Source organism: Dermacentor variabilis, unplaced genomic scaffold (assembly GCF_050947875.1).
Source record: "Dermacentor variabilis isolate Ectoservices unplaced genomic scaffold, ASM5094787v1 scaffold_13, whole genome shotgun sequence".
NCBI classification, from domain to species: domain Eukaryota; kingdom Metazoa; phylum Arthropoda; class Arachnida; order Ixodida; family Ixodidae; genus Dermacentor; species Dermacentor variabilis.
In genome coordinates this window covers 31,470,686-31,496,595 of record NW_027460291.1, presented here as the reverse complement: position 1 = coordinate 31,496,595, position 25,910 = coordinate 31,470,686, and the positions used below count along the sequence as shown (strand labels likewise).

Genomic DNA, 25,910 nt, shown 5'->3' with positions numbered 1-25,910 from the left:
GTACAGTTAATGGGGACAGGTTAATACAGTGGCTTTCGCAATAAATTAAGTATGCAATCATTATTTATAGAGTGTTATGAGCGTGCCTAACGAGCGGGAGCCGCCATGACCAAATTTAGCGAGAATGGTGCTACGCTATGGAAACTTTCTGTGCGAAGTATGGCTGGATCAAACACAGCCTTTGCACAAAAAAAAATTTTCTTCAAGTGTTAGAGCGTGTGATGTGGCTGCTATCAGCGATGCTTCCCAGTGTCCCGACATAGTTGCACTTTACAAGAGGTTTATATTTTGTGGAAAGCGGACGGGGGCCAAGGTGATTGCAATGTGCGACAAAATTTTTGTGTTCGTGGTACGGTTAGAAGTGTTGCAAATAATTACTGATAGCAAATTATTGATAGGAAATTACTGATAGGAAAAAACAGGAAATTTCTTTCCCTATTTTCAGGCATCATAACATGTTCCGACTGGGTTTCAGCGATGTCCTCGGTGAAATAAAGAAGACATCTTGTTTATAATTGGCGAAAATCAAGGACGCGTAATTGGCAATATGTAGGTAAACTTCATATACAGGGGACTAATTATGGCATTTGCAGTAAATTGCGCATGCAAGCGATCCGGAGTTTTTAGAATGTGTTTTGCGAACAGAGAACTTATCCCGCAGCCCTGTGAGAACTGTGAACTCAACCGATATCAAATCTAGCGGAAATTGAGATGGGGGGAGGGGGCAGGGAGGAAGGTAGGGCACCATGGTGAATGTTTCGGCGAAGTAACATGTGTGCTGATGAATTACAGGATTTTAAAAAATTCCCAGCAAGAAGTGCTCCAAAGCACTACTTGTGAGAAAGGTTTCAAACAGAACAGTCATATATACACGGGCAACTTTTTAAAGCATGCGATATAGTCACAAGAAACTGAAGCTTTTATTGCAACTGTTCGAAAGAATCAGCTTTGCTGGAAATCGGGTTGTAATTATCCCAAGGTCGCGCATACCTGCTGCTTATTTTTCTTGTGACTATTGCAAGTAATTTATAGCGATTGTACTTCGTCGCCAATAGCTTCGACAATGATATTACGTAAGCTAGCGATACATTTATGCTCTGGAATTAAACATCAAGTACAATTCCTTGTTTATATAATTAAAAGTGTAGCAAATGCGTATTTTTTACGTGCGCTGTACTGCTGCCACTGGGCGGGATCCAGTACCTCTGTGAGGCGTTCATTGGCTTTTGTCCATGTATCATCTTGATATTTTACATAGTTGCAAGAAGTAAATGCAAATTCAAATAATTTTTCGGGCCCCCATTGTCCACCACGTGTGATTGATAAATAGGTCTACGTCTGTTAAAAATAAGTATATATATATATATATATATATATATATATATATATATATATATATATATATATATATATATATATATATATATATATATGAGAGAGAGAGAGAGAGAGAGAGAGGTCAGATCGTTTGCGGTTTGCCCCCCCCCCTCCACTCGAGAAATAGTTGGTACGCCACTGGGAAGCAGTCGGTTTGACCAAGGCGTTCGGCAAAGAGAGCTTTGCAATAAAAGAATGAGGAGGTGCGGCCGCAACTCCGTTATTGGAGAAGGACGGAAAGGAATTTTGCTTGCGGGCCCTGTTCGAAGCAGCTAAAGAGAACCGAAAAGCAGAGTGGAAAGCTCGACTGCTTGCACCACTTATCCACTACGTTTGTTTTCCTCTAATCTACCTTTTCACCATGCACACAGGAACACTTTCAGTAGAAACATCGCGGATAGAAAGCTATTTTTCGTGCAGTGAATACTTTTATTTATTTATTTATTTATTTATTTATTTATTTATTTATTTATTTATTTATTTATTTATTTATTTATTTATTTGGTTAACACACAAAAACTATCACAGAGCAGAAAGAGAGAAGTAGCTGCCACTGCCACCAAGAGTAGCAGAATGCCCAGCTGGATCTAGAGGAAAAATGGCACACAGAAAACGAATACAGACTGAAGAACACGAGAGGTATTAAGGGGAAGGTAAATCTTTAAGAAATTCCAGCAGAACCCATCTCACTATGATTGTCTAAGTTCTTGCGAGAGCATTCACACACACACATTTTGGAACGCCACACACGCAGATTTTTATTCAACTTACATTCTATCATTTTTCGTGCCTATACCGAGAACCGGGAGACGGTGAATGTTAAAGCTGTGCTGCTCGCTAGTGTTGAAGCCAATGTTTCCTGGCTGCCTCTGTCTTGGCAGCTTAGCAAAAACGTTCTGTTGCAGCACGCCGTCGCTGCCTATCTTCAACCTCTTCTGCTGACGGAGGTCTCTTCATAGGACCCATCTTAACTGCTGCGACGCGTCGTGTCTGGCTTTATTTGTAGCTGTAAAGGCAAAGGCCTTTCTATTTGAAGAAGCTGAACTTACTGGCTTGCGACCAGCGCTCGCTTCTCTCATACTGCGGTTTCCTTTTTCTTCCTAATACGACACACTTCGGGTTCGATTCTCTACGTCGTCTCCTTAGTCGCGCGTATTATGCGCCCCTTCAAGTGTTAGCGTAGTGCCAAGGAGACATGCTCGCTCACCGCGCAGAAAGCCCGGGTTAGATTTCTCGTAGGGGACTGAATTAGTTCCGTCCAAATTGGTCTTCAACTTTTAACGCGAGAGCGTTAAGGAGCCCGTGGCGCAGAAAATCCGGTGTCGGCGTCCCGCGTCGGACGTCGTCACGGCAAAAGAATTTTCGAACCAAGCATATCCAGGCCTTCAATGTCACGCAAGAAACTGACTGAACTAATTGAATTTCTCAAGCTTAGAATACGTGGAAAAAACGTAAACTACGACTTACACACAACCTACAGACATGGTAGCTCTCGCATTGTAATTTGAATGTACGAGAAAACATAATTCTGTTACGCGAAAACTCAAACAAACCCCTTTTCCAGCAATTCTACAATGCATAGACAAGAGGCTGCGTCCACCATTTGTGCAAGCCGGCGCGTAAATATCTCGGAGTCCACGGAGTGGCGAGCCCGCTTCCTTGAAACACTTCCAGATGGCGGCGCTCGCCTCCGCCGCAATGCGACCCATGCAAGAGGCGGCGTTTCTACCAGAACGCCCGCCTTCGTGCATAGCGTTCGCCGCGAGCGTTTCCCGGTACACATTACGGTCACGTACGCTGCAGTTGCCTTGAAGCCTGAGAGGCAGTCAGGGATTTTTGAATGCTATCGTGTTCTACTCTTAAAGGCGAAGCTTGAGCGCGTTATAAAGTTTTACGATTGTTACCAAGTCATACTATCAGGCCAGATTGCCAGGCCAAAGTTGGAAGGGGTAGGCCAAAAAATGCTCACGCAACTTAAATTGGGAAGGGGATAATTAATTAAGAAGTGAATTAGTTAATACTTGTCAATTAGTTGAGTATGTGTTTCGATTTCTAGTGCAAGTAATGTCCGCCACTCTGAATAATCACGCTCAATAGCAATTATGTTATCTGCAACAGTCGATCGTAACATATTCTCGAAAACTTAAAAAGGATCACCCTGTAGTGAAACCTCGTTAGCTCACGCAGTCTACGTGTATATTTCCCACCACACAGTTAAAAAAAATGACAACCATTCCACTTTGCGAAGATGGAATGGCAGCGAAAGCTGACAAGCCAGAGCTCTCAAACGAAAAGCAAAGTGCTTTCGCTGCGATTCTATCTTCACAGACTGGAATGGTTGCCATTTTTCGTTCAGCATCGCGAGAACGTTCTTCGTCGGGGGTCGTTTCGCGCTGGCGCCGTTTACGTTCTCGTTGCTCTTCCCTTCGGCGCTACTCGTACGCATGTTGTTCTTCGGGTGTACGAACTATACCTGTCCGCCCCATCGATAATGCAGCTGTTTTTAGCACCGATACCTCTCCTGCTTATATACTGCAATAACCTTGACGTCACGGATCGAATCCCGGCCACGGCGGCCGCATTTCGATGGGGGCGAAATGCGAAAACACCCGTGTGCTTAGATTTAGGTGCACGTTAAAGAACCCCAGGTGGTCAAAATTTCCGGAGTCCTCCACTACGGCGTGCCTCATAATCAGAAAGTGGTTTTGGCACGTAAAACCCCAAATATTAACCTTGACGTCACGCTGTTGTTCACGGCGAGCGTTCTAATCTGTTCCGCATTTTGACATTTGCGCCGCCGCACTGCACCCGTATGGGTTTGTTAGAAATCGCTAAGTCCGTTTCTTTTGCCGGACACCGAAAAAACTACGGAATGCGAGTCATATACAGCTTTCGCTGCAAAAAGATACCATTAGAAATCATCAATCATTATCGAATAAGCCTTATCCAGCATTCAAATTAGCCGCTCTGTTGCTATCTTGCTCCTACGAATAAGGTCTAGTGTATGAAATGGGAAGTATCCCGTTGCACAATGTGTAATTTGCACTAACTTCACTCGCTGCGTTTCACCTTTACCAATGGTGGCGTTCCGGGCGTTCTGGAAAATCTTGACGTAATAATTATGCTTAAGACACGTCACACACAGCACCAGGTACCTAAGTTACCAGAGTTATACGCACTTAAGTGAGAAAAAAAGACAGGGATAATGACCTCAATCATTTTGCTGTGGATAGGAGGGGGAGGGAGTGGGACATTGCCGTCACCAGCTCTTGATCGTCTTGGTTGGTTCAGGCACTGCGCCACGGCTTAGAATTTTCTCTTTTCTCAGCATATTGAAATTTTACTCATATTACCGTGAAGCACAGTGATCCCGTACTCCTATCGCTGATTTCGAATATTAAAAATAAATTACCCTTAATTAACCTTACCTGTCATTGTCCGCGCACATCGTAAAAATAACTGCTAAAGCCTCACGTACGCTAGGTTATCTTAAACGTAACCTGCGCGATGCTCCTGCCCTCACTAGACAAATCGACCCGCCGTGGTTGCTCAGTGGCTATGGTGTTGGGCTGCTGAGCACGAGGCCGAGGGATCAAATCCCGGCCACGGCGGCCGCATTTCGATGGGGGCGAAATGCGAAAACACCCATGTACTTATATTTAGGTGCGCGTTAAAAATTCCCAGGTGGTCCAATTGCCGCACTCCTCCACTACGGCGTGCCTCATAATCAGAAAGTGGTTTTGGCACGTTAAACCCCATAATTTTTTAGGCCAGACATTCGTAAGGCTACAACTGGTATTCGCAGCCCCTATCTGGTCACCTCATCAAAGCTTGCCTAATCGCGACTCTCGAGTCAGTCCAAAACCGCGCCAACCGCTTCATTGTCAGAGATTATCACCGCTACTCTAGTATGGCTAGCATTAAGTAATCTTCATCACTGTCATCTTTTGAATCACGAAGAACCATAGCATTGCGTTGTCTGTTTCACAAGATAGTCCATAGCTCGTGCCCGTCCACCTTGCCTCTCACTCGCCCATCTCGTACATCTCGGCGTCTGCATAGTCATCTGAGTTTCCAGCGTATCGTTGGCCGAACCAATGCTTTCAATTCTTCCGCGTTACCACGCGCCATTTAGCACTGGAATAACCTGCCAAACGACACAGTTGACATTCCTGACCCTGTATCCTTCAAAGCACGCTTATGCATATTATTTCCATAATTCATCACAACTAAACCTTACTGCGCACCTAAGTAAATACTTTTAGCGAAGTTGTATAGTCCTTCTTTGTTTGTTCGTTTTGTATCGCGTTAACATCCTTAGAGACTTGTTTTTATTTTCACCAGCTACCATTTGTATAATTTCTTGGTACTACTTTTTTGCTACTTCACACAGTCGTTTTGTTTCATTTGTCGCGTTATTTATATTGTTAGATCTTTGTTCTTTCATGTTTACTCGCTAACAATGTATAATTTCTTCGTACTCCTTTCTTTTTTACTAATTCCCTGTATCCTCCCCTCACGCAATACTCCTTTGGGAGCCTGTGAGGTAACTGAATAAATAAATAAATAAGAATGCGGTGCAAAGCACAGTGCAATCATGCTAAATCGTCAGATCTCGACATCCCATTGAGCTTGTTGGTGTTTATAGAGAATACTGCTTCGTTTAGAGGTGAAGGCTACAGTTCAATTTTGCTGTAGGTAGAAACTGTGAACAGGTCAAACATAAATTATTATGAGTTATTTACAGTAATTAAAGAATGTTGATTTTGGTATTTAATCCTGTTTTATTCAGCTCTTTATCTTCGCTAGAACTGTTTTTTAAGAATTACTGAAAATATTTGCTCTAAGGTCTGCTATATTATCAGTTCATACATGTGGCGGTTCATTACAGAATTTCCTTTCTTTATTTTCAGCTGACGCTGTACACTGATTCGGTGAGTACTTTTGCACGCTTGTCGATTGGCATTGATCAATAGGAAGCAGAACACAATCGGCTATTAAGGAGAACTCGATCACCAGCTACGGACGTTCTATATGTACGCACGCTCATTTTTGTGTTCCTTCTTGCAAATCTTCTATGCTCGATACTCTGGCCAAATTCACATTAAACTGACGGTCCTTTCGCTCAGGTCCACCACTACGATACCATGATTATCCTGTCATGGTAAACTGGCAAAGAAGTCTGACTGGCGCACGTGCCGATATCTACGCATTCAGAACCCGCTGCCCTTTGTGCGGACATTGAATAAACGAATTTCTTTTTTTTTAAGTAAAGCTTTCTTCGCGAACCATCTTAAATGCTGCTCCTTGTATATAGCCCTCTGGACGACCACCACCGATGTGTCGGTTTCTGGCTTTGTTATCTGCGTAATTGCGCAGCGAAACAACAAAGTAGCTAAATATCTTGACTGTAACAAGTACACGCCTTCCCGCGCACAGTTCCTTAATTGAAGGGAAACATTCTGTGCTTTTTTCCTCAAGATTTGGCGCGTCTTCTCGATCGGTTTCTCGTCGAGTAACATGGGGTCCGATGCTGGCGACAGTGTAATTGTAAACGGTACTGATTCCGTAGATGGGGTTATGGACACTGGACCTATCTCAGAGATACCCACGCGGTGTCGTGGGACCTTGGTCGCGTGGCTGGGGGTCTCCGCGCATTTCCGTCTTGACGGGCAGGCGCGTCAAGGGCAGGCGTGTCGAAATTTTGAAATGTGAGGTGCCGTAATACTGAGTAAATTTGGCAAGTCTACTTTTGGGAAATATGAGTTTAACTAAGGTTTAGCTCCTAAGCCGGCTGGCATTGATAGTGTGCTCCTTATCCACCTGTGTCTAGGTTATGTGTCATTGTGATAGGTCGGCGTACTCCCTCAAGAGTACACCCATTTATACGCTTCTTTCACAGATGTAAGTGCGAGTGACGAATGGTGTGAGTGGACGGAAGTAGAAACAGGAACGAGGCTGTCGGAGTGTGTGAATAGACGTGAGTGCCAACGCGAGTGCCGGCCGCGTAGTGGTTCACGCGATGAGAATGCGAGTGACTGTGCCACCCATAACTGACTGTGATGACTGTGCTGACTATCTGTTATGTTATGACTGTCACTGTGCGACTGTGCCACCCAGAACACAGAGGAGACGAGCATAACAGGTCTGCCAGTACAGTTGCTTCCTCAACCCCCCTCCCGCCTCAGCCCTTTACCATGCTCCGCGCCCGCAGGAATTTCCTCTAGCGGGACACAATCTCTCTCTTATTCCACCGTGTCTCCTTTCCCTCCTGCGTCACCTTTGTAGCGTCATGCTATAGTCCAGGTAGATGCTAATTTTCTTCGTTAACGAAACTTCCTACAGCTTGCGAACATCCGCAAAACGAATTGGTCACATTCACTGCTCCTCCACTTCGAGTTGTTAACCATTTCGGCGTGACCCTGAAATATGAGCTAGCCTCTTGGTTAGCTCAGATGGTAGAGCGACCACCCAGAAAAGCTTTGGTGCAGGGTTTAATCCCTCGACTCGGACTAATTTTACAACAGCGAAACTTCCTTTTTGAGAAAATTGTAAGGGTTTCCCTTGTAGCTTCGTGCTTCAGTAGATGCCAATTTTCCATTTTCTAGTTTTTATATATTGACTACTAGGTTTGCTCTCTAAATTGTGTCCTACCCATTTTATTTCATCAAGAAAGGCAGTTTTCTTTTTTCATCAACCGTCAAGATTTACGAAGCTTACGTGCCTTCATGGCCTAGGAAACTTACTTTTTCTTATATTATTCCACCCACCTCCTTCCAGGGCCTTTCCCCCCCTCCGTCCGTTCCCATGCAGATATCTGATATATATAGATATCTCTCTCTACATATATATGCACTTGTAGGTTGAGGACGCACGTACGAAAGAAACGGTGTTTTATTTCCTACTACGTTTCGGCCGGGGTCTAGCCTTCGTCAGGGCAGCACCCTTACTTTCCCGAACCCTCACTCTTCAGGGGCAGACTTTTACTTTATATATATATATATATATATATATATATATATATATATATATATATATATATATATATATATATATATATATATATATATATATATATATGCATGGTGCTTCAACTATCATGCACCGAAATTTAAGAATATGCACATTCCACGTTGCTTGAAGGAACCACGGTAATTGTGTTTGCCGTCCCTTGGATATACTCAGATTACTTTTTGGATCTCGCCTAATTACATAATTACTCTTAAATTATTATTCAACTTTTCGAATATTATAATTACACAAAAAGTGTTAATGATAAAAGTCTAGACTAACATGGAAAACTCCCGATACAGCTTTCTGTAGCTCAATACGGGCTACACAAAAGTGTTTTTCTGAGCGTGAAAGTAGCCCGCGAATGCACGCAAAATTGCCGCGCGATTGGTCGCTCGAGGCACTGGGTACGTATCTAGTGCATGATAGTTGGTATACCTTGTATTAAGGAAGATGCGCAACTTCACGCCGCTCCCAACTCATGGGATAGACGTCAGCGTCAGTTTGACCTCAATCTGACAAATTGAGGTGTCATTTGAGGTGAGGTTACCAACAGGCAAAAATTTCGTGAGCGAGATCGGCAGTCTCACTTGCAATGTTAACCTGAACCTTTTGCGCCAGTCTAGGGTTAAGTAAGTGCGATGCTCAGTGAGGTCGAGTTCCGAGGTCAATCTTTTCCGCGGCGGTTTACGTGGATGTCTGCTCCTCCGGAACAAATGAGCCCCACGGTAATAATTATCGTTTCTCCTTATCTAATTTTTCATATATGTTCACTTATGTCTACGTGTACGTGTACGTGTAAGCTTGAGTGGCACCCTTTCGTGTGTAATGTCACTTGTTGGCCTCTGCTGCCGTGACGCGCGCGTGCTCACAATACGCGAAGGCTGCTTGGCGCTGTCATCGAGTGCACCGTGTGGGCCTTCAAGTTTGAACTACCGCTTACGCTACTTCGAGTACACTACACGCTGTGAAGTCGAGCGGCCAGAGACGCCGCCTGGCAGGCCGTCCGTGAAACGCTTAGTCTGAATCGAGTGTTACGCAATCTATCAGTACGTGCGCGACGCCCTGAATATCTTACGAAGACTGTTGTCTGGAGAGTATACTGACACGTTTACTTGCCTATCGTTATCGGGCGACCACATTTCGCCGCCGAACAAATGTTGTCGCACAGCGCGGGACGCACCTGCGTGTATCAGAAGTTTGTGGAATGTTATCGACGCTTCTATCCGCTGTATGTTGTCGCCGAACCTTGCGCAATCTGAATGCATGTATGCGCGACGCGAATGGTGTAGAACTTTGTGAAAGCCACGCAGGTCCCAGCGATTACTCTGGGACATTCGACGACTGATCTATAAAAGCCGACGCGCTTGACCCGTTGATCAGATTTTCGACGATCGGCGACCGTGTTCGCCGCTATCGTTGTGCTATAAGTGTAGCCTGTTTTTCTGGGCACAGGTTCGCCCAATAAAAGTTAGTTTTGTCTTTCACAGTATTGCTACTGTGTTCTTAACGTCACCACCACGTGACAATATGACACTAGTAACTGTTCGTCAGCCTTCAGAATAATAAACTGAAACTGAAAGAACTGTAGCACTGGGCGTTGTGTTGCCGTCTATGGGCTGTATAATAAGTGGGATTTTCTTGCCCAGCGTACTCTGCGCGGTCAGTCGTGCGCGCTGTATACGCTACTCACATTTCGTTTCAGTTGCCAAGCGCTTAAGCGCCTTTCGTATACTTCGTCCATTTGTGAGCGCTGCACAAGCTACATCATGAACGTTTACGCTCAGTTTTCTATATTACTGCTTTAAGAACATTACCGAAAGCGCCGCATGTTATTCTCAAGGAATAAGGTCGCCGCGGTGCGTTACTGCTCTGCTACGGGAGAAGCACATCCATCAAATAAACGAAGCATCAAATAAGTGACGGATCAGCGCACGAGCAGGCATGATGCTAGCCGAACGTGCTAAAGAATTAAAAAGTTAAAAAAGTGTGCAAACAAATTGTGCAGCTGATTGCCAGGTGTCATGTATACGTGACATTATTTCGCGTTTGATGGACCATTATGCGCTTTTAGTGTAAAAATTGACATACTTGGGGAGTCAACCGAGATGCATCAGACATCAAGGCAGCCTATATATAGCCAGCGATAACAGTCACACCATGATCTGCCGATTGCAACATCTTCGTTATGCCTTTCGAACAATATTATCAATTCCCGGCAATAAGAGACTTTCAATACCAGAATATGACCGAACCTTAGCGAAACGTCGCTGCTTACGTACATTTCAATGCGTACCGCCGACAGATAGCTGGCAGGTTTTCGTTGATTATCATATCTTTGAGACACCTAGTCGAAAGCGCGCAATAATACAGGACAAAATAGGCAAAGGCTTAGTGATGTGGCACAGTGCTGACCTACCAGGGAAAATTAAACTTGATGTTCCACCATGCCGCTAGCCATAAGAGCACCACGTCAAGAAAGACATTGCTTGGCCCTGCAGGGTACTCGGTTTGCCCCACCGTGGAAGCGTTTGTTCATAAAACAAAAATATTTTCACTTGGGCATCCACCTCTCTTTTGGATATACACAGGGCGTCCCAAGTAATATGCGCCAACATTTAAAAATACGCAAATGCCGCGTAGCTGGACAGAATCAGGGTAATGTTGTTTGACTTGGTTTGGAGATACTCATATGATTGTTTGCATTCCGCCTAACTACATAATTAGTAATAATTAATTCTTTTATCGACTTCCTAAATATTGCGAGGAGGCGAAAAGTGTAAATGAGAAAATTGTAGAGCGACATGAAAAACTCCCGATACAGGTTTCTTTGACCCAATACGTGCTGCATAATAGCTTTTCCCAGCGCGAAAGAAGCCCGAGAATACACGCCAAATTGCTGCGCGTCAGCAGAGGGTCAGCGCCTGTCTGATTGTTTCTTTCCTTATCGTTCGTGTCTTTTTGCGCTGTTGCTTAAGATGAAGCTGCGCTAACTCGCCCAAATGTCAGTGCCGCTCTGTGCCCTCCTCCACTCAACGGCGGAGCGTCTATCGCCGTAAAGAGGTTCCAAAGTGGAACCGAAGGGGGTGCACCACGATTCCTACGAAGGCAATGCACCAGGCGTAAACGCTGTCGCATAGTGATGTCCGTGGTTCGCTAACGAATGCGACACGCTATTACGACACTGTCACATTCCATGTAAACGTGGTTTGTGTTTGTGTTTGTCTTTGCCTTTGCGCTCTCACTTCGCTGTCAGCAAATATCATCTTCACCACAAGGACATGCGTGTTTTTATCAGTGTGATCGCTGCAAACTCTCGAGAGGTAACCGCATTCGTTTGTGTTGCTCCTGTCTGCCAGCACTCTCTCCCCTGTCGACGCGCAGCTCGTCCCTTGAGCGAGGGCGTTCTTGTGGTACACTCTGCACAAAATGTCACCGGAAATACTCCCGCCCATATCGACTTGTTGGACCGGGGTAGTTTGCAACGCGCCCTGGGCTTGTTTCTACCTTGGTACGACAGCCATGGTAAGCCCTGTCTATTCGCAGTTCCATGCTTTCACAACACACTGATAAATCCTAGTCGTCAATGGCTAAGCCTTCCGCCAGCAAAGCAGCGCTTGGGCGTGGTTTTCCCTTTCCTTAATCGGCGCGCTCTGGGCCTCCCAAATGCAACAACCGGCAACGTGTACACGATGACTTGCCACAAAGTATTTACCAGCTCGGAAGCACTAGACCGCACTCGGCACGTCACTCCGAGAGAATACTGGAATGTAACGTAGTGTGCTTCACGAGTGCTTCAACCTTGTCTGCTCCTTTCCAGCACGGAAAGTTGCGCTTCCACAGAAGCTGGGCATTTGAAGGTACCAACAAGATGTCCTCGAGGTGTACTGTTCCTGTTAACGATCTGCAACCTTGGACGTACTACATGGCGAGCCTCGAAGGTTGCTCCGGTGAAATCTGCAGTTCCGCAGTGAACACAACATTGATAACGCCACCAACAGGTAAGGACACATATATTTAAAAAGTGTTCAAGTAAAAAAAAAACATATTGTAGGCACGTAAGCATGTATATATGCAGGATGCATGCAAAAAGAGTCAAATCGATATTATAAGGGAAATGCTCAGGTCGGACCTGAGCGAGCCTGTTACAGTCAGCTATTCAACGTTGAGGTAACGGGGGGCAAACGCATAAAGCGAATGAAAGAAAAACGTCAAGCACCTCTTGAGCCGCAAATGAAGTTCGCTGCCCTCACGCTCGCTGTGGGCCACATATCCCAAAAAGCTATTTAATGAATTGGTGGACTGACTATGCATGCATGTGCCATTTGATAGCAGCATGATAATTCTGCCATTCCGCAGGAATATATCTATATATATTGTTTACTTTCCTGTCATTTTAATTCACCTGCCTACAGTGTGGGAACATCCCCAAACGTGTTCAGTTATCTTCAGCGCTTCCACTCCAACTCCTTGGAGTGGAAGCGTTGGTTGAGATCGATGAGCCGATCTCTACCACTAGGTAACGCAAAAGAGGCACCGGCAATTTCACCGAATGATTCGCTACAGCTAAGCACATACACGACGCAATGGGAGTGTGTTAGAGAAATACTCAGTAGCTTGGATTCGACTGACTCTTGAAACAACCTCCTCTGTTTTGTGCCCTTCTATTCTTCATAGAACTACCAGGACCCTCTGTGACCAGAGTTGAAGCCACGAGCAACAGCTCGTTCGAAATTGCCTGGGAATTCTCGCAAAATGACACCCGCCTGTACGACGGCTTCCGTGGGAAGTACTGTCCGAGTAACATTGCATCTTGCGTAGAGTTTGAAACCAATGACAAAAATCTGACCGTGCACGGGCTCGATCCTGGCACCACCGTCCAAGTTTACGTGCGAGCGCAGTTCAGTAGTTCGGACGGAAGATTACTGGTTGGTTATGCTGCAGCGGCGGCTGTTACTACCTGGAAAGACAGTAAGTGCGACATTCACCTCATCTGCAGAGTCCGGTCAGTTTTTCTGTCCGCTGCCTGTGTATATCTTCTCCCTCTGTTTTGCAATGTTATATCAACACCCCGACACCTACCGCTGGTGCAGCTGTTTCATCATTGTAATGATGATGAGAAAGCTCCGAGTTATGAACATTGCGCTTTTAGTTGCAGAAATGCTGTGACCGCTGGTCTAAAGAAAGCTTCAGGTTGCCTCATAAACTGGTAAATAGTTATACATACCTTGCGTCGTAGTAATGGAGAGATAGAGGGTAGAATATCAGAAAGCAGAGGCGGAAAAGTAAGCGCACATTATTATTTTTTTATTCCTTGTTTTTCTTTTGTCACAGAAAAAGCCCGGAATTTGACCTAGCTATTAAACTCAGACATTGAAATATTAAAAACAGTATCGTCAATCTGATGTGCCATACCGGAGAATAAGCATATTGCAATCATGGCACACAACCAGTGCTAACTTACGGTGCTTGCGGAAACTTGGCAGATGACGACGAAGCATACAAGCTAAGGACAACGCAACAATAGAAATAAAAATGATATTTGTAAGGTTAAAAATTACAGGGAGACATTGGCGTAGATTAAGAACAGAAATAAGTCAGATGCATTTATTTTCATATCACAAAAACAAGCAAACAAAAATTGTCCGACCTGTAGCCGAAGGCTAGTAGGACGTCCGATAAATGAAATACAGGCAAATCCTAGCATAGCAAGAAAAGTAACAGACGATACACAGACAAGAGCGTATTCTTAAATCAAATATGTAATGTATACTGTTACTGTATACCCCACAGCTCTATAGAAACTGCATAGTAGCCGTACGTACTTAGAGCCACTATTTTTTCATCACGAAGTATTACATAATTGATTACTTTTGATTAGTGAACTATTTAATTATTACTTGAATTACAAAGATATCAATGACAAAGTTGTACGGTACGTTAAATAACCTATATATCTAACCAACATAGGGACACCCTATATATATATATATATACAAAAATTTTCAGCTAAGTTTAGCCACAGTATAATAATATATGGGGTTTTACGCGCCAAAACCACTTTCTGATTATGACTCACGCCATAGTGGGGGACTCCGGAAATTTTGACCACCTGGGGTTCTTTAACGTGCACCTAAATCTAAGTACACGGGTGTCTTCGCCCCCATCGAAATGCGGCCGCCGTGGCCGGAATTCGATCCCGCGACCTCGTGCTCAGCAGCCTAACACCATAGCCACTGAGCAACCACGGCGGGTAGCCAGAGTTTAAAAATATGCCAATGTGCTTAAGACTACACAACAAGATGCATGTTGCTCACTTTTGTATATAATGCGTCACGCTAATTTTGTATTTTGTTTAATTGCATAATTAGTCAGAAATAATTAACCAAGTTCTGAAGCAACGAAGCTAGGAAAAATATGCCACTTAGAAAATCCGCGAAATACAAGAATGCCCGTAAAATAAAAAAAAAATGCCACGTGGCAAGCGCGCTTGCGCGTCGTGATTGCAGCGCTCCCAAACATTTCTCGCACAAACGAACATAGCATCTAGCAGGGCGTGCTGCCGCCTAAAAGGCGACAGGCGTTGACTGTGCGATTTACGCCAGCGATGTGCTTCCCTCGCGGCAGTTCATGATGGCGATAAGCAGGCGCAGCGGCAGCACACCCAGTTAAATGCTATGTTCGTTATGCGAGAAATGTTTGGGAGCGCTGCAATCACGACGCGCAAGCGGGCATGTAATGTGGTATTTTTTTTTATTTCGCGGGCACGTGCAGTAAACGGGAAAATACTAATACTTAATAGATAGAAAGACAGAAACTGTTTATTCGGGGCGTTTTGCAAGCCACTCTGCAACTTTCTAAGTGGAATATTTTTCCTAGCTTCGTTGCTTCAAAACTTGGTTAAATAATCCTGACTAATTATCCAATTAAGCAAAATACAAGAGATAGCTTGACACACTACATACAGAAGTGAGCAACATGCATTTGGTCGCGTCGTCTTAGAGTGCATCGGCATATTTTTAAACTCTGCCTAAAGTTAGCTGAAACACCCTGTATATTTATACACACAGGGTGTTTCACCGAACACTTTAAAAAAGTGTTAAGGGTTGCCTGTGGCAGATAGCACAATTCTAGCTCATGAGCTGCTCTACTCGAACAGGCGGACATTACTTACACAAAACATTGAAATTCGTATTCGACTAGTTAACAAAATTATATAATTAGGTTTTTTAACTAGTTACATTATGGCCCATATCGTAATTTACAATTTCTAACCATCGAGTTCGCAAGGCGCATCTACTTGGAACGAATTCTGAGGACGACACCAGTTTATAGATATTAATTCCCGAAGTTTGCAGAGAAATGCACTGGCGTTCCAGTTACTTTCTCATCAAAACGTCGTGTTATGCATTGAACCACAAATGTAGCTGTAAAAAAAATAGAAATTAGTGTACAAGTGTATGAGAATTTTATTATGATTACTCTTTATTAGCATGATAAAGCTTATCGCAATACAAATATATTTAATTACATACTAGCACAATGCACCTGTGAATGAACTATGAATACAATGCAGTGTATTTCGTGCACTGTACGAAAAAAATAACTTTGACATGGGAAATATTTATTGAAACGTAATTAAGTTTAAGTAGTATTGTTTAGCGTTGTATGCCAAATCTGAGGAAATAATTTGCGTTGGTAGTTTATTTCGACGTTTGATACCTGCGAACACCAACAGAACTTGTCCATATACGTTATTACATAGGGCAAAATTAGAATGCCCATCGGTAACACTTCTGGTTTTTCGCATTGAAGAAGGAAACACGGAATTGCTAAAAGAGTACTTGTATCTCACAACCCTTTAATTGGATATGGTTATGCTCTGTTCGCATAGTAGATCAAATGGTAATATGTGATAGTGGTTAAAAAATGACGCCGTGTAATCAATAATTTTAGAGCGAGACAGTTCTAATCACTCGTTTCTGAAGTTTCCTAATGAGGTTTAAGAAACTCTTATATATCCATCCCCACGAATCGATGCAAATACCTTAATTGGTACCCGCCGTGATTGCTCAGTGGCTATGGTGTTCGGCTGCTGAGCACGAGGTCGCGGGATCGAATCCCGGCCCCGGCGGCCGCATTGCGATGGGGACGAAATGCGAAAACACCCATTACTTAGATTTACGTGCACGTTAAAGAACCCCAGGTGGTCGAAATCTCCGGAGCCCTTCACTACGGCGTGCCTCATAATCAGAAAGTGGTTTTGGCACGTAAAACCCGATAATTGAATTGATTGACCTTAAGTGGCTTTCTATAAAAGCAATATGCATTGGACGCAAAAGACGCACGTCCATGTATAGCCACGGGCTTCTGTCAAGCCATCGCATCTGGATTCTAATTTGGAACAAACGCTATATATGTGCGACGCGATCAGGAGGACGCAGACAAACATGGTATCCCGAACACTAGCTTTTATTCTTCGTCTCTCTTCACTTCCAGCCATGGTGCGCCTGCGCACCGTTACATATTCCCTCGAGGGAATGCGCGCTGCAAATCACATGAGAGGGAGCAACGAGAGACGGATCAACGAAAAAATTATGCAGATCCCACGCAATGTGCGAATCATTGTAAGCGAAGCCCCTGTCCATGATGGGATATGCCGTGATGGCACATCCCATCATGGCAGAAGTATTAAACTTGGATTGGATTATGGGGCAGTTCATGCCAAAACCACAATCAAATTATGAGGCACGCCGTACTGGCGGACTCGGGATTAATTTTGACACTGTAGCAAACCTGCAGTATTTCCGAGGAGAACGCGGTGTCACCCAACATAAAAGCAGAGAATGGCGCGTCTTCCGCTTCAATTATAACAGTACGTATTGAGAACAGTCTCTAGATTCAAAGGAAACGTTCAGAGTCAAGGTTTTTCTAACCGTTTTGGACCACGAGATTGCGGAGCTGACTAGGCGGTTCACGGAGAATAATGATGTACCCGGCGGAGTGAGCGCGCTTTACCCTCGGTGTAAGAATTTTATGGGCATCTCCTTACTCAAGCCTTTCGCCGAGCACTATGCATGCGACATCGAAAGCGTTGCAGTCGAGTGCAAACTGGTAACCAAACTTCTTCAGCGCATCGAAGCCGAAAAGAACTGCAAGATAGAGACACTGCTGCAATTGGTGACTGTCTTAGGAGTATATAAACTAGCCTTCCACGAACTGCACAAGCTAGGTGTTCTCTCCGTGACGATACCGTCATCGTCATCATCTTGCGAGCAGACGTTTTCGTGCCTTCGAAGGTTGGAAACTTCGCAGCAAGTTGACGAATAACCATCTGAGCGACCTAGCTGTGCTTGCGCTCGAGCGAACTCTTGCCAATAAGGCAGACCTTCGGCGTGTTGTCGACATGTTTGATGCTGCGCACAGTAATCGACGTATGCGCCCGCACTATTATGCCGGTGTAATGATAGCCCATCGTATCTCTGCGGCGCTTTCGCGGGAAAATTGTGCGGCGCGGGCGCAGGACTGATACCTATGCCGGTATCAACACCCGCTTGACCATCGATAAAATCCCGGCTGTGTATTGTTGTGTACTGTCTCAGCGCAAGCGTTTGCATCTGTGATTGTGAAGAAACCTTCCTCTGTCCCTGTCATCGCTTTGAAAGAGACTCCATACAGTGTGCTGTCCGAGGCCACATCGGTGGCCTAGCTTGTGCAGTGAAAAGTGTATAGTCGGAAAGCTGTTATTTGCTTTTGTGCAGCATGCTGTACTGTATGGCAAAATATGACACTGACTGAAATGCATGTTGCATGCTCTCTTCTATTTACTTTGTTATTCTTTTCCCATATACCTTCTTGTTATTTTTATTTCCATTTCAAACGTTTAGAATAATCAGCCAGCGCCACAAGGGTGCATTAACTTTTTTGTGGGTGTGTAATCTAGCGCGTTTTCACCAAAGTTGGAATTGATATGCACATTTATTAGAGATGTTAGTTCTCTCTCCTGTTGTGAAATATACTCTTTTGAAGCTATATTGCGATCTAGTTAACTGATATTATATTGTTTCTGCAGGGTATGTTTTTCCTTTATTTATTACAGTTCTTTATGTATGTGCTTTATCATGGATTATATTAATTTTCATTTTCTTGGAAGAAGCGCTGCTGTGGAAATATGCTAAATATTTATTTATATATTTACTGCGGTGCTGGATTAGCTTATGTGTCCAGGAGGCCTTCAGCCCAGTTAAACATGCTCAAAGCAAAACGCATAAGTTCCCCGCCTCCCTTCCCCCCTCCCCCCTCCGAAGGAATTCTCCTGTCGTGGGTGCTCCCGCCCCCCTTCAGTCAAACAATCCTGGTTTCGCCCCTGCGCTGGTGGTTCGACGTGTGCGGTTTCTGAAACGAGTGCTGGTTGCACTAAGTTTTTGAGGTGATGTTTTTGTTGCTTTAGTATGCCATAAGGTCGCACCTGTCGTTTTGGCCGTCGCTTGCGATGTTGTCGCATTTGTCATACTAGGCGTGTCGCATTTGTCATACTAGGCGCAGTCTTGCTTACTGGCGTTGAAGGCATTCATTCCTAGGAAAACGACATACTGGCCGAGTTGTTCTTCTTTCGATAGCTCCTCGATAGCTTCTTTCGATAGCTCTCTTTTTCGACGACGTCGTCTGTGTCGGATTTGTCCTTGCCTTAGCCGAACTTGTTCTTGGAGTTGCTGGCACCGCACTTTCTGCGGCGGCTTGTTTGATGGTGAGGTTCATGTGTGTAGTTCTTCAGAAGCCACTTATCCATGTGACGTCGCGCTGAGCGGACACCTATGTTAGTTGGCAATTTGTGATATCTGGTGCCCCTGATGCTTTTGTAATGCCAGCAGTTTGTTGAGGTCTAGTGTGTGGAGCTTGAGATATGCAAATGAGCTTGAACTCCACATGTAAGCTGTTCATCCGCTGCGGATGAAGGTAAATGCTCTTCGTCACGAAATGAACATAAGGTGTTCGTGGTTTCATTGCGGTGTTCTGGCGGAAAGTAAGTTGGCTTAATCTGCTTCGTTTCAATTATTGCGTCCATGCAGCCTGAACCCCAGGTGGTCGATCAGTGGACGATGTCGCAATGAATATGGCTTCATCACGTGCTTCGGGTGATAGGTCTGTCTATGCAAAATATGAAGTGTCCTGCGCGAACGAAGCGATTCTGTGAAGCACAGGCTGCGGAATGCGCTTCATAGAACAATTGAATTGATTTCTGGAGTTTTCCGTGCTAAGACCATGATTTGATCGTGATGCACGCCGTAGAGGGGGCCTCCGGATTAATTTTGACCACCGAAGCCAACCGGAGATAATCTCTGGTTAACCTAGCTCCCTGTCTTTCCTTTGCCTTTCTCTCTCTCTCTCTCTCTCTGTTGGTGCATCTGAAAAAAAAAAACACCCTTATCGCTAAATACATTGAATACACTGCAGACATTAACGAGATACGTCCCGTGTATCTTTCTTTCTTTAATGTGATACGCAGGTCGTTCTTTGAAAATAAGTTTATTCTCCCGAGGTACCATGAACGAATTCGAACGCGTACGCCCCAAGTATTATTTAAGACGAACCATATGGAAATTGGCCAGGTACGTCACGCGCACGTTCCATAATTTACTTCTGCGTCCATCTAACATAGCTCTAAACTTTAGAATAGACACGTAGGGCATACCTTTGGCCATAATTTAAAAGCAAAGCGTACGTGAGATTTTTATTTGCACACTAGGCGCACTGAGGTGGAAGCAATTCTGCTCTTAAAAGCTCTTAAATAGAAACAGGAGGAGTCTACGCTCTTGAATCTTGTGGCCCTTCTGCTGAATCACACCCTTTTGTGTTGTCTCTAGCGATTAAATTTATTCATCTCCAAGACATCACCTGTAGCAGTAAAATGCATACAGCACATTCAGCCCTACACTTCTCCTTTATGATAAGACTGACTGCGGCGGTTTCTGCATAGTTCTTTACATTTTTTCACGAAATTATTTTTTTAATATACCACTCGCAGCCCCCGATCTAGTTGTCACCCTCGAAACCAACGTTCAAGATGAAGTTGCAACCTGTTTGCTACGCTGGGTGTGCGTCAACAGCAGCGTCGATTACATCCAGGTACGAGTCGTTCGAAGTAAGGAACAAGTAAGGTTCAGCAGTACATGCTTGGACGAGTTAGTGACAGTTCATGGCGGTGTTTTGTGCCGCGCGTAAATGGTTTCATGCCAAAAGTATTTAAGCACAATGGGCGCTCTTTCTCCCGAGTACTGTTTTTTCCTAAGACTGTTTATATACGCTGCGCAAAACACCGCCCGTGAACTGAAGTTCACCTTCTTGACGACGTGTGAATGTTTCAACCACTGGGCATATGTTGTGGCGACGACAGTGCTACGTCCAATGGGGTCACGTGGAGTCAGGATGATGTCACGTGGTGGACACATCCCGTAGGCTCGCGTTGATGTCGGCCATCATGCTCGTACATCAGGGGTACTATAGCGTGAAATTATTCCAAACTTTTCTAATCCAATTCGGCAATCAGCCCTCCGCGATTGTTCAAAAACTTTTTGGACCCCCCCCCCCTTCACCTGTCTGTGACGCGACGTCACGAAAACCGCGATAGCCCCCATCTGATATGGCGTGTCCACACTGATTATGCATGATTTGACCGAACAAAAGATTTTTTTTATTTCTCATTCGACGCCTTTTTGCCGTTAACTCTCTGCTATTGGTCAAAAGTTTTCGGTCTGCACTCATTTCAGCTGCCTGTCACGCGACGTCACAAAACCGCAAAAACTCACCGCGCCAAAGTGAAGTGTACGCGCTAAAGATGCATGAATATGCCGAACAAAACTGAATTTTCTTCTGAATAGCCGCAGGCTGCCCCGTTCCGAAAGGAATGCAAGATGGCTGCCGCTAATCGCTCAGGCACTCGCCACTCGCAGCTGCCGGAGAGCATGGGTTTATTTGCGCATACAAAACATTTTGTGTTGCCGTGTAACGCCTTCAAGCACTTCCGGCACGTTTACGACCTCGTTCTGCCAACTCTTTTTTGCTGAGGATCCGGTTTAGCGCTATTCTTAAGCTTCCGTTGCATGCCGCCGCGATTTTCAACCAGCCACAGCAAGCTAATTAAGGGAAAGCGGACCAATCGCAGACGCCGACACCACCCTCTTCATCCGGTTATGGATTTTGAGTGCATTGGCTCGGCCCCATCGAATCCTTCTCCACTTGAGCGTGCTTCTCGCCTCTTTCCAGCCAATTAGATAAAACAAGCCGCTCAGTGTAGGCAATTTTATTCGTTTTTCAAGCAAACAAAAGCGACCTCCTATGAACGAGGAGAGCGTTTGATTGGTCTGTTCAGACAACCCTGCAAATGACAGCCCGATGCCTGCGTCGGCGGTTATGCAAGTTTGACGTCAGAAGATTGGAATAAAAACACATTGGAATAGTTTTAGGTTATAGGGCCCCAGGTGTGCACGCGTTTGCGTGCACTATGCGTACGCGCATACATCAGGAAAAGATTCCTAGCGAATGTATTAGAAGGGCTTTCTTAAAGGGACACTAAAGGTTACTATTAAGTCAACGTGGACTGTTGAAATACCATCACAGAAACCTCGAAACGCTTGTTTCGTGCCAAGGAGAGACTTATTTTAAGAGAAAATGCGTTCTGAAGCGTCCGCGGACCTCTAGCGCAGTTCAAATCGCCCGCCCTCCGATCGAGGAGCACTGACATCAAGGTCTCATAGTGACGTTGCGCCATCGGTGAGTAGAACGGCGACCGCAGACGGCGCTACGGCTTTTCTGCGCAAAACGCGAACGCGCGGCCAGAAACAGAGCCAAGACAGAGCCGACAGCAGAGCGAAAGCGGGAGTATGGTGGCTAGCGGAAGCAGAAACGAATTACGTCCCACATTACGTCCCACGGCACACGGAGAGTCCGTTTTCGTTAAACTATAGGCTGCGGCGAGCTCGCAGCGTGGTCGGCGTGGTCTGTGAGAAGCGACGAGCCTTTTCGCACTCGCAACAGGGCATAAAAATGTGCGAATCGACGCAAAACTCGGTCTAGAAACGTGCTTCGCCACAGCCAGGGCTCAGTACGACCCAAGCTGGCACGACCCAGATGTCGTTTCCCGCACCGCCACCAGGCGCCGCTACTATACCTCAAACTCCAGCGCAAGACGCCCATAAGCTGGTACTTCATTCTATGACGCTAACTTCGACGCTCGTCGCAATGGACCCTGACACCGACAGATTGGCCCGCGATGGTGGGCTCAACTTCAGCGATTTGAGCACCGACGAGCGCGACCTGCTGCTGAGGGCTCGCACTGCCGGCGTCGTTGCGTACTACGACAGCGGCCTCGACACCGGCTCTCCGGAGCGGGAAAGCAACGAGGGCTTCCCACGACATCACATGGACGTGGCATTCTCGCTGCTTGTTCCAAATGAAAGTTTCGCGAGCAGAACCCTCACAGCACGACGCGATAACGAAACTACTGAAACTCCAAAGCGTGCGCGGCGCAGAGTCGAGCGAAAACGAAACCTTTCAAACACCCATATTACTGAAGGGTAACGTCAAAATGTTATTTTTTCTTAGAATCGAATAGACGTAGACAAATAACATTTTTTTCCGTCTTATAATTGAATGAAATGATATTTTTAATACGAGTAGTTGAGTATTAGTAACACAAATTATGAGGAGTCCTTTCGTCATCGGGCTAGTACCGGAATGTCGCTGGGGGGTCTCAAATCGTGTCATGCATTTACCTCAATTTCTCGGTTACTAAAGCTCTGTTCACGATTATATTGACGCCTTAGACGTTCTAGGACATTGCTCTACCACTTTAACTTGAGTTTCTGGTAACCTTTAGTGTCCCTTTAAGACATGTAGGTGGACAAGGTGGAATAATGCTCCATTTGACAAAAAGTGGCGGTCATATTATGCTCGATAAGCTAGCGACCCTTTCCTCGCAATGCCTCAATACTTCAAGAGTACCAGAGAGTTGGAAGAATGCCAACGCCATAATAAACCTTAAGTAGGGAGACTCCAAACAACGGAAAAAATTATAGGCCAGTTAGCTTGGTATTTGTTTTGTGCAAGATATTCCCATAGGTAATTTCTAATATAATCAGGGCAACACTTGGCTTCATTCAATGGACTGAATAGGCTGGCTTCAAGAAGGGTTATATTCAACAATGGATAGAATTCATGTCATCAGTCAGATAATTCAGAAATGTGCGGCATACAATCAACCACTCCGTATTAGTTCCATATATTACGCAAATCATAAGAAGCCAACAAACAAAGACACCTAGGAAAACACAGGGGAATTACTTGTACTTACTAAATGAAATAAAAAATGATAAATATAATGGCAGTGAAAGTGGATGAAGAAAACAACTTGCCTCAAGTGGGGAACGATTCCACATCTTCGCATTACGCCTGCTCGCACGCGTAATGCGAATGTAATATGCACACTGGTCACCTTGTCGATGCCATTTTTATCGACTTTATATACCTATGATACTTTCCTAAATCGTAAAATTTCGTAGAAACGGAATGCTTTTCTGAATAACTCTCGCTTACATTCATGTATTTCTAGTTTTCTTTGTCACCGCTCTCATTTCATTAACTTTGACTCCATCGACTCCACTGTCGTCGACACACGATCAGGCGTTCTGTAGACCTCTCTCCTAGGCCCTTTGTTCTTTTTCCTATATATTAACGATCGACCTTGTAACATTTCATCTCATATGCGCTTATACGGCGATGACCGTGTATTTATTATGCAATCAAATCAGCTCAAGGCCGTTAGCGACTGCGTGATTAGTTCACCTAGCATTGTACATGGTGCACGACTTGGACGATGAACATTACCTTTCGCAAAACCGCTGTAATGTCCTTCATTTGAAGCTCATCTCAATTTTTTTTAACTACAGCTTCAATGTTTCGCCGTTAGACCGTGTCAAAAAATATAGCTATCGTAGCGTCATCGTCACCAACAATATGTCTTCGTCTCAGCATATTGAAGTTGTTACTAAATAAAGCTTCACGAGAACTCCGCTACCTGCGTCACACACTAAAATCAGCTGCTCCCACCTCCACCAATATGCAAAGGCCAGAATTAGTGAAGCGCAGGTGTATTACCGGTATTTACAAATTGCAGCAACGCTGAATACGCAAGATGGCTGCCCGAAAAAGCCGCAAGTTCATTTTGCGAAATCGTCGCCTTTGTTCTAGTCCCACTATTCCCAACTGCTCCGTAACAATATTAGGCTACTGCTGTTGTTTGGGGCCGTTATAAGCAGCGTGATATTGATAAAATCGAGTCAGTTCAAAAGACACCAATACGATTTATTTGGCAGCGCAAAGGCCACGAATTTTCACTTTCTTTAAATGTATACTTGTTAGGGCTCACCTTCTTCTCCTCACGCGGTGCTGTTGAGACATTAGCGTTTCTGCAATGCATAGTAGTTCTTGTCTTCTGTCTAACACAAAATACTTATCACCTGCTAGGCCCTCTAAGACGGGACATTTTCATGTGCTTAATTTCATGCTTTCTTGGCGCGGACTCGTGTTATCAAGTACACATTCTTTCCGAGAACCATAGCCCATTGAAATTTATTATCAGATGACACGCATTCGTTGCCACTGTATCAGTTTTTGACATGACGTACGATATTTAATTGCTCATCTTAAAGTGGTTTGTGTCCATGTGTACTAGAGCCCCAAGGCCAGCTGCAGTATGTGCACGTAAGTAACTATGACATATATAAAAGGAGTATTCAAGTTATTAAACTGGGAAGGAGTAATAATGAAAATCAACCGGGCGCATCTCAGCAACTAGTGGTTTGCAAGTTATATTGTTCTCTTCAAAAGTGACGAAAATGATGTGCGACAAATCACTGAGGCCTTTAGCCAACAAGTGTAAGAGTAGGTCTGAAGGTTAATGTGCAGAATATTAGGATAATGTCCAATAGTCTGGCAAGCGAAAGAGAATTCTTGATTGGCAGTCGATAAGCCCCTAGAATTTAAGCTACAGCGAGATTTTCTAGGACAAATATTCACAGGGGACACCGACAATGAGGAGAAAATTTACAAACGTAGGTATTACCAAGTCATGACAAGCAGCTTACCGGTACCCTTGATGATAAGTGGACAATTATTGCATTCTACCAGTACTAGCATATGGGGCAGAAGTTTGGATGCTAATAAGGAAGTAGTGCTATTGGAGGAATTAGCGGGCAGTAAATGGGATATAATAAGGCTCAGTGCGGTTAGGAGGACAAAAGAAGCATATACAGTGCTGAAAGGCGGGCACGTCCTGTGCTACCGGGGCTTAGCAGAGAGACGAGAACTAGGAGTCGGATTCCTGATTCATAAGGATATAGCTGGTAACATGCAGGAATTCTATAGCATTAACGAGAGGGTGGCAGGTCTTGTTGTGATACTTAATAAGAGGTACAAATTGAAGGTCGTACAGGCCTACGCCCCTACATCCAGTCATGATGACCAGG

General features: G+C 44.7%; 1 protein-coding gene across 2 annotated transcripts in view; it reads left to right on the top strand.

Moving 5' to 3' along the window:
* The window catches only part of LOC142566576 (uncharacterized), a 221,112-nt gene that overhangs the window by 131,994 nt on the left and 63,208 nt on the right, over positions 1-25,910 (top strand). For both annotated transcript variants that reach the window (XM_075677415.1, XM_075677413.1), the window contains 4 exons: positions 6,291-6,311; positions 12,209-12,389; positions 13,066-13,359; positions 20,414-20,514. In XM_075677415.1, the coding sequence (XP_075533530.1) occupies positions 6,291-6,311; positions 12,209-12,389; positions 13,066-13,359; positions 20,414-20,514 (597 nt within the window). The remainder of the gene's footprint in view (positions 1-6,290; positions 6,312-12,208; positions 12,390-13,065; positions 13,360-20,413; positions 20,515-25,910) is intronic.